General features: G+C 43.7%; 1 protein-coding gene across 1 annotated transcript; it reads right to left on the bottom strand.

Annotated features, from left to right (window-relative positions):
* Nucleotides 1–537: 537 nt before the first annotated feature.
* On the bottom strand, nt 538–3,756 carry LOC139438616 (testis-specific Y-encoded protein 2-like). Its single transcript, XM_071213684.1, has 6 exons — nt 3,060–3,756; nt 2,044–2,121; nt 1,807–1,915; nt 1,563–1,708; nt 1,372–1,454; nt 538–710 (listed from the first exon to the last, which is right to left on the bottom strand). Exons 1-6 carry the CDS (start codon nt 3,612–3,614, stop codon nt 566–568), a joined length of 1,116 nt encoding a protein of 371 aa, XP_071069785.1. The 5' UTR covers nt 3,615–3,756; the 3' UTR covers nt 538–565.
* Between the last annotated feature and the right edge of the window lie 6,142 nt (nt 3,757–9,898).

The following is a 9,898-nucleotide window of genomic DNA, read 5'->3' as shown; positions in this document are numbered from 1 at the left end:
TTATAATGATTTTTAAAATGAAAATATTAGACCATATGTTTGGTAACAGAATAAACTTTTAAATCCATAGAACTACACTATACAGACAGGAAACACCAAGTTAAATCATGGAATATAGTTAATATTATGATTATTAAAATGTTCTCTCACCAATTGTAATAAGTGTTCCACGTTGATGTGAGGTGTTATTAGGGTGGTACGTGGGAATTCTGCATTTTATGCATGATTTCACTGTAAACCCAGAACTTTCCTAAGAAATAAAGAACACCTATCTCTAGCAACTAGTCTCTTCTTCTTGTCCTCCCCAGTGCCTCTACTAGTAGAAATAATTGTGCCCTCATTTAGACACCCAAAGCATAATACATACGATCCACATTTGTAGGCCAAGCCCTTTTCCCTGGCTCCTTCTCTCCAGACTAGGAATTTCCTAGAGAATATTAAGAAGCCCTAAACAAGGAGTTCTATTTATTGCATCTACTCCAAAAAAAAAAAAAAAAAAAAATCATATAAATACACACACAAAGACAGACATACGTGTTTGTGTTTATTTCTAACTACTATCACTTCAGTGTCTTCCTCTCTTATTACCCAGTTCTTCATTTCTCTCCTGCCCAGGAGAAGCATCTTGCCACCATTTCTTGTTTCTGAAGTAGCTCTTTATGCCTTCTGATATTTGCTCTATCATTTTCATATTAAAAGCTCTACGAGCCCTGAAACATGAACACATAGAAAAGTATACAGATACACATACATACACACACACACACTAAAAGCTGTATTTTTTTCCTGGGCAATATTAGAATATTAAGTTAATTCCTACAGGTCCTGTTCTGGAGACTATTCCTTCATCACTTGTGATTTCTTAAACTTTCTCCCCCATGAGTTCATATAATCCCTGCATGCCTATATTATCCATATTGCTGTGGGAGGGGTCAGGAGATAGACATGACAATTAAAAGACTGATTATATGAATAGAAAAGTGATGGAACACTCTAGTGAGTAATTCCATAGAGATTGGTAGTCATTTTCGGAGAAGGTGGTTATAAAGCCTTAGGGTGAGCCAAACCTAAATGTAGGAGTTTGACTGTGGAAATGAAACCCATGGAATGATGTTTCAGGGAAATGGAGCTAAAGATTCAGCCTTCCATCCATATGAGTGGCCTGGGCTGGTCATGCTCCTTTATTAGGCTTAAACTTCCCCATCCAGAACCTGTTTTGAAACAGTTCTCCAATGTTCCTGTCTCACAATGACTCCCTGCCTGACCTGGGGTGCATAAAGTCTTACTCTTAACCTCAGTTCCTCCACCACAGAAATGAATTTCCCAGCAAATGACCACTGCATTTCAGTCCCCACTGCCCATTATCCTCACCCATCCTCTCCGTTCTCTGTGCTGGTCCCTTCTTCCCTTGGGTAGTACTGCAGGGCATTGGGCCACAGGTCCTCATTGATGATCTGATAGAGGAAACAGGTAGGGTTAGGCCAGGGTAAGAACCTCATTCCCCAAGCAGCTAGGGGCAGGCCAACAAAGGCCACTTCTGATGATTCCCAGAGTTGCCCCACCTCAGCAATTCTGTTATACACTGCAAAGTTGTGGTCGGAGAACCAGTTGAAGAAGTTAAAGTTATCATTGTGATGCCTGTGACGGGAGGCCTGGCGTCCATAATCCCGGAACCACTGGACTGGAGTGGAATGAGAGGGCCTATATCCTGTAGAAAGAGGAAAATGTGATCCAGGGACTGGATCCTTTCGGTTTAAGGCCCACCCCTACCATTTGCCATGATCCACCTGGAAAGCCATCTCTTACCAGTGACATTAAAGTCATACTCCTTAATGATTACTTCATTCTGGAAATACGGGTTTCTCCTAAAGAAAAACGTGATCTTGCAGTGGTTCTTGGCTTGGCTGTTCTCCACCTGCCATGACGACATGGAGTAGACATGTACAATCTCTTCCTAGAAGACCCCTGCCTGTTTCCATGGATGAATTATTTCCCCTTGCTGGCCCCCACCCAGCTCCAGCACCTCAGTCTTCCCTGCCTCACCTCCAGATTGGTCATGTAGTTAAGCATGTCTTCATCTTGGTCAGTGATCATGGCTGATATCTGGGGATGGTTCAGAATCTGCATTGAGTCAAGGAGCCTTCTAAGCTAGGAATGAAAGGGTTAAAAGCAGGCAAAGCATATCTGGCAAGCAACCAACATAAGGCAGGACATCTACCAGATAATCTGCCATTGTAGAGCTCTCTCTCAATTGCCATCCTTCATGAGAGGTTGCTTAGGCTCTACGGTCCTCTCGGTTTTCTGTGGCTGTCTGTACTCACATATGGACTGTTTGTTTCTAAGGAGCTCTTGATCCCTCTCTCTCCTATGTGCCCTCCTGTCTCTTCTGCCCTGATACTTCTTGGGTCTGGATGTGTGCTCTCTGGGCTCTCAGTGAGGACGTGGGGATGTTCACATAAGGCTATGACCTGAAAAATGTCCTCTGGTTTAACATGAGCTACATGGCTATGTTTGGAGCTCTGCTGGCATCACACAGTACAAGGAGATGGCATATATATTTGGAGGAAGAGCGCATGCAGTGAAGATGGTGCCAAGCAAGGGACAGCAGCTGTAGCACAAAGGAAATCACTGTTTGGAAAATGTGGTGTTTGGCAAGGAAATAGTGGCAGTGACAACACAGCACGTACATGACAGGATGGGAGTTTGCACAACATCCGGTCGGTTATTTTCCACGAAAAAGTGTGCTACACGTACCTGCTGTGTGTGAAAGTTTCTTTATGCTGTTTTTAATGCTGCATACAGATCTCCACACATACGTAAACACCCACGAAGTTTCCCCACATTACGCATAAGCCCAAAGGTTTCAGGCACCTTTTGCCTAGGATTTGCGTGAGTGTGGTTCAAGAAAGGCCGTTGTCTCATCCCTGGGCCCGTTGGTTCCCAACTGTACCCACCCCAGCTGTGAGTAACCCCTCGCCAACTGGCAGTGCCCTCTCTAACCACCATTTCCCTAGGTGAACCCCATGGAGGCCACCACGTGTGAGCAATAGGAAGGATACGGCTTTGACCCAGAAACCAGGAATACCCTGGATGACGGCTTTTCTGTTGTCCATGTGTTTTTTGCGCCTCTGCCACAGGGTACGCTTCAGCCGAAAGAAGGCCCTGCTGGCTTCGGCATTCACTGGCTCCAGATCTAACTGAAGGGCTAACAGCTGCTCCAAGGAGGGTCGGGTACTGGTGGGTCCACGTTCTGGCCGTGCCTGCCTGTTTTGCTTCCGCCTCTCCGCTAGTTTCTCCTCTCGCTCCTCCTCTACTACTATAACCGCCACCTCCAGTATATTCTCCACTACCACATCCTTCCCCACCTCTGCCTCGTCTTTCTTTCCCCGGATCTCGGTTGCCTGGAAGGCTACCTCCCCACATACCGGGGCCTCCCCCGACTCCTTCCCTCCAGCTGGGGCCTGTGCCTCCGGCCCTGCCCTGCAGCTCTGTGGGGACCGCTCGCCGGCAGGCCCCAGCGACTCTCCTACCAGAGGGCCGCTTGCCAGGCCAACGAGGTGTTCTGAGCGTGCCTGGGGAGCCGGGCCTTCGCCAGGACCCGCTTCACTCGCCATGTGGCCCGGGCCGGTGCAGGGAAAGACCCCGCACACGCTCTCCCCAGGCCACGCCCGCGGGTACAGCAGCGCCCCCTAGCTACGCGGGTGGGCCCCGGCAGCCTGTGGCGTTGGAGACGTCCTGGGCGCATGCGCAGCGTTTGGTGACGGCACGACGGCCAGTGACGGGGAAAGCCGCGCTTTCCACGCCCCACGCCGCTCCCCCCCCCCCACCCCTCCGGCGGCGCAGAGCCCTGGCCCCTCCCGCTCCTGCCCTTCCCCGCTCCTGCCCCGCCCTCACACTGGGCTGGAGCAAAGCCTGCGCCTGCAACCCGCAGCCCAGCCTTCGAGGGAGCGAGTCTGCAGGGCGCTGCTCACCTCCAGCAGGCTGGTGGGGAACGTGCGTGGCGCTCAGTGAAGGTCAGGTCAGGGCCCGCGCGGGGACCCCGGCTGGTTCTGGGGCGGAATTTCCTAAGCCATGGAGGCAGACCCCGCCATACAGGATCTGGCTGCCCGCAGCGATTATCCCGCCCACAAAACCTAAGCGGAGCCGGGAAAACTGCGCCCTGGCAGCCGAGCACCGGTGCCCGGAAAGGCGCCCTGTTCTGCCCCTAAGTTTCATTTTGGGGGCGCTAGGCCGCCTACCTGAAACCCCCCTCGCCCATACACCTGCCTCATTGAAGAGAAAAGACGGCAGGGAGGACGACAAGGAAACCAAAAAAAAAAAGTCTTTCCTAAGCTAGGGGAAGGTGGGTCTTCATTCTTGAGCCTATCCAATTATGAAAACGACTGATAGAGGGGCTCCTTCATCACCGTGTGTGGACTTACTCACAGGACCGTGACTTCCTGGAAGTCGTTCTTCTGGAGCGTCTGTTCTGCTTTTCCATACTCACCCTCTTCCCATTATTATTTTTCCTTTCGTGGTACATATCTTGTAAGGCTTACTGATAAAATACTTTCTCCCGAGAGAGAATATTTCCCTCCCTTCCCGTGGTCGGGAAGTAAACTGTTAATTACTTCCATGTGATGAAGCAGAAGCCGCGGTAAAATTCAAATTTGATATTACTGACATTCAAGGATTCTTAATCTTACAAATATTTAAAGATATTAATAGATTTGTATGAAGGGAAGTGGTTGTAAATATAAAATTTTAAGGTCTTCTGAATACTATGACAGTCAATTTAAGACTTATGCACCAACATTTTTCAAGATCAAAATGATTATTCAAAAACTAAGAAAATTTCAAACGAATCCATTTATTAGTTAACAGAAATCTGATGTCACCTTTGTGTTAAGAAATTCAAACATTTGAATGCTCTGAAATATGAAGGCACAGTAGAAAGGGCCTGCATTAATTAATTCAGGGAAGAAGGAGAAAGCAGTCATGATGAGGGAGTGTTTATTGAAGGAATAGCTAGTGAGATCCTATAGGGTATCAACATCACTTGCATTTGTGATGTTTTGTGTTGTGTATATCATAACATCAGCAGTTTAGCTCCACAAGCTATATCCATTGTGCTGCAGTAATGATTAGTGGCAATGTGGCCTGCTGTTTAAAGAGCTTTTTCCTTGGCCTCTTCCAGCCAAGGCATGAGGGCCAGATTTAGTGGACCGTTTCCCTTTGCTGCTGGGATAAAATCCAGACGTGTGGGCTCACAATGGACAGCCTTGAGACCTGTGAGGCTTATCTGTCTCCACTTGCCTTCAGATTTTCATCCAGGCAACTGCGTAAAGGCCACCAAAAGGAAACTTGGGGAAATGCTTTACGGCTCAGGCTCAATACACTCTAGAAGCAATATGTATAATATACTTTATCCACACTATAGATAATCCTTCAATTTTTCTTTTTATCGTTGTAATGTACACATCTTTAATGTTTATTAAGGTAAAACACTTTTGAGCTAGTTAACTAGTGGGCAATGAAGGTAAAACTGTAAATACGTTAATAAAATCTGCAAGGAATAATCGATCCTATTTTGCATCTGAGGAGGAAAAACATAATTTTAATTTCCTTCACTTCCCTTTACTCTCTGTATAAAAAATGACAGAAATAAATAAAAATGATAAACTCAAAAAACAATTTATTCAAATCCCAAAGTTGGCACTCGAAGTGTTTGTCAGATCTGACTTTGGAACAGTTTTGAGTACTGGGTCTCCACATCTGAAAATCCTGAGAGAAAAATCTACTCAGGAACAACTTTGATAGCTGTTAAAGACAATCCTCAGGATTTCAGGAAACCTCTCTAGAATTTCAGATTCACGCTTTTTCTCAAATTATGTTCATTACTTTGTTTGACTTTTTGTTTTCCCTTTCTCACTTACTTCTTAAAAAATCTTCTTTGTTTTTTCCGATCAATTCTTTACTGTTTATTAGATGACCCCTTTTCTTGGGTTACAAAAAGTAAATCATCAAGGAAATACAGCTGATGTATGTCTCTATGCGTGTGGGTTTTGATCACAGAGAAGATACAGTTTGCTGCCTCAACTCTCCCTACTAATTGTCTTTGAGTCTCTGTGTCAGTGAATGGAGAAATGTAAAAGGACAAGGCTAAGCAACCATTTATAGCATCTAACCAAATGCAGGTTTGCGGACACTTTCTGGCTCTTTTTTGATAGTAAACCCTTGGGCTGCCCACTGGCATGACCTTTCTGTAAATAGAAACTTGCTGGGGAGTAAAGCACAAATAAGGCAAGGTGGTAAAGGCAAGTGCCTCTTTGTGTACTATGGAAAAGAAATCGTACCTGGGTGATGGCACTTGTTTGGAAAGGGATGAAAGAACTTTAGGAGTTTTTCCGAACACTGTATGCGTGATCTGGATTTTGTTTATGAGATGGGTATATGATCTGGTAAAAACCACTCACAACATATTTTAGAAGATTTCATTTCTCCACAGTATTTTTAGAAATGCTATAAAGGAAGTTCCACCACCAAAGTAAATACTAGGATAGTAGATTATTTTTGACTCATGGGTATAAAACACTAAATATTAAAGGAAACAAAATGGTACAGTTGAAACTATCCAGGGATAATGGCTATCGCAATGTTCAGCACAGATGTATTGCGGCGTTCTCAGGTTGCTAGGAGAATGCTTATCTCTTGCTAGAGGGAACTTCCTTTTTAGGAGGAGAAAACGCTAAAGAAAGATCCTCTGTGCTACTGCTAGGTGGGAAAAGCTGAACAGAAATAAGATACCTTCTCTGATATGCTTATGTTGCCAGGAAACCTAGGACCTGTCTTCCTCAGTGGTGTCTAGAGGGACACAAAGGAGACACCTAAGGATCTTCTTCTATTTGCCCATGCCTTTGTGTATTCCACACCCTTAAATGTGGGAGGGATATGTGACTTGCTTCTAACCTATACAATATGGCAAGGATGATGGATGTCCCTGGAGTTATTACATGTCAACTCTTAGAGCCTTCTTTTTCTTCCAGAGAAAGAGGGACTCTCTTTGTTGACTTGAAGAACTTAGCGACTACCGTTGAGGCCTTCACACAGTAGCCAGCAAGCACCCAGGCCTTCAGTTTATTGGGTGGAGGAAAATTAATTCCGCCACCAACTGGGATGATATTGGAAGTCATTTCTTTTCCAGAAGATTCCAAATGAGAACAGAGCTGGCCCGCATGTTGGGTACAGTCCCATGCGAGCTCGTATTGAGGACCAAGCTAAGTTCTGCCCAGAATACTAACTACTCAACTGCTATGAGGTAGTAAACAGGTGTAGTTTTAAGCCACTCTATGTGTGTCGGTTTTTTACGTGGCAATAGAAAATGAATACATCTTCTCCTTTCTTCACTTGTGGAAAAAGCCTGTTAATTCCCTACTTGCCTCTACTGGATAACTTCCCATGTACAGTTGACAAGACAGTAAATTCTGTTATCTTCTGAGATTTCTTGTTTTGTACATATCAATGAGTTTCATTCTGTTAATCTGATCAATCACTTCTGTATCCCCACTTACGTTCTTTAGTGTCTGTTCTATCAGCAAAGGACATAAACTATTACTGTGATCCGCCTATTTCTTCTTTACATCTGATGGCTCTTCCGTTATAGGACGGGAAGCTATGTTATTGATATACACTGACTTGGATTGTTGTGTCTTCCTGGTGGATTGACTTTAGGATAAATGAAAGAATCCTATATGATTCTCAGTGTTTCTTTACATAAAGTCTGTTTTGCTTGATGATAGTGGAGCTACACTCTCTTCATAAAACTTGGTACACTTTATTTCCCACTTTATTGAGCTCAATTATCTGAATTCTTACATTTAAATTCTCTTTTTTGTGTTGACACCATGTAATGTTGTCACCACGTAATGTAAGTATGAAGGCCTTAAGTCTCATGTTGAATTCCATATGCCGCATAAATTATATGTGAGGAATTAGAAAATTAGTTTTCTCTATCTCATTGTTTCATATTTTCCTGTATCAGCCCACCATCACTTAATGACCGTTTTGTCTCTGTTACCACCTTTTTACAACAACATTTTATTCAATTTCCCCTTCCATAGGTTTTGGTCAATAAGAGAAGGTAAATTTCCTTGCAAAGAGGTATGGTGACATGAATTATTTTAAAAACAATGGTATCTTAAGGCTAGACATGATCTGAGGCTAAGTACTCCTCTCCTCTCCCTATTGTCCTTCGATAATCAGCACTTGAAAGTATATAAACAATGGTTTCCTTTCTGTCCTTCTACATGCTTCCCTTACAGTAATCCAAAACTGGAATATCCTGATTTATTTAGTCTGAGGCTTTAAATACACCACTCTCTTCCCTGAAGATTTCATACACATTTCACTCTTTTTGATCATCTAGATGAGGTTGAGCTATCCTTAATAGTTCTTTCTCTGCATGCCCTACTTGGATTACTTTTCACTTTCATGCTGCTATAGAAAAGAATTTAGGTGTTTCAAGATATCAGAATAGGTAACAGCAGGGCACATTCCTCCTTGAGAAATGTCAAAAAATATAGGCAGAAAATCCCTGAGGTGGTGGTGTTCAAACTCTGGAGGCTAGAGAACCTGGTACAGCATCTAGGAAGAAGCAAGCCAGGTATCAGGACAAGTATGAGTCAACTGCTTTCCAGCTTGGTGCCCATCCCCAACCCTTGAGACGAGCAGCCTCAGGTACAGACTGGGGATGGCTAGCTGTCATGAACTGAGGTGGGCAGAGGAACCTTCCTCCCTGGAAACAGGTTGGGGCAGGGACAACGGCCAAGCCAGGCTTCTGATCAGATGTTTTGATCCCATGGTGTCAGCTGACTTGCAATTCCAGATGGCCAGGTCAAACCTCCCCCTTGGCATTGTTTGCAACACCAACCCTGATAAGAGCGGATGCTGTACAGGGAAAAACCCAACAGCAAAACACTCCCCTTGCTAGGGCAGTGGTGAACCACTGGACAAAAAGCACAAACTACTGGGCAAAGTCAAAAAAGAAAGGAAAAGTCCCTTTAGAACCTCATGTGTCCCTGGCATAGTTTTGATCAGTTAAACCCAGGCAATTCTAAAGATTTGGAATAAGTTGAATTAAGTGTCAAAGAAGAGCCTTAACACACATACAAAACAAAATCCTAAGAAAGATGCATTGACCATCAGAGTAAATTCATCAAGACAATCGAATCGATGGCTAGATATCAGCAAAAAATTATAAGCCATACTAAGAAATGGGAATATATTTCCTAGTTGAAGAAACAGATGAAAAAGACAGAGGGAACCATTAAAGATGACCAAACAAATTGCCTAAACCTATTCAAGGAGGTGAAAAATGATGAAGGATATTAACATAAAGAAAAAATTTGAAAACAGGCAAAGAAAAATAACAAGTTAGGATAATGAAAAAGGAAGGTACAATTCATGAGTTTAAAAATACAATCCAGTCATCCCTCAGCAGATTTGAATTAAAAACACACTCCTGTGCTACATCAACAGATCTGAATAGGCAGAAGAAAGGATTGGTGAGCTAGGAGATAAGATTCTGAAAACACACAGAAGAGATAGAGGAAGACCTGGAAAAAATTTGAAAAGAGTTCCACAGAATTGAATGACAACATGAAATTCATGATATGCGTCTCAAAGGGAAGATAAGAAGGGAAATAGGTGGAAGGAGCATTTGAGTAAATAATGGCTGAAAACTTCCCAGCTCTTATGAGGGATATGGACGTATATATCCAGGAAGTGCATCATGCACCAAACAGAATAAATACTAACAGAACTATGCCAAGACACATGGTAATCAGGTTGTCAGATGCCATATATAAAGACATAATCCCTAAAGCAGCAAGAGAAAAATGATCAATCACATACAAGGGAT

The sequence above is a fragment of the Dasypus novemcinctus genome (assembly GCF_030445035.2).
Source record: "Dasypus novemcinctus isolate mDasNov1 chromosome Y unlocalized genomic scaffold, mDasNov1.1.hap2 SUPER_Y_unloc_3, whole genome shotgun sequence".
NCBI classification, from domain to species: domain Eukaryota; kingdom Metazoa; phylum Chordata; class Mammalia; order Cingulata; family Dasypodidae; genus Dasypus; species Dasypus novemcinctus.
The sequence above is the reverse complement of the archived record's forward strand: the minus strand, read 5'-3'. Positions and strand labels throughout refer to the sequence as shown.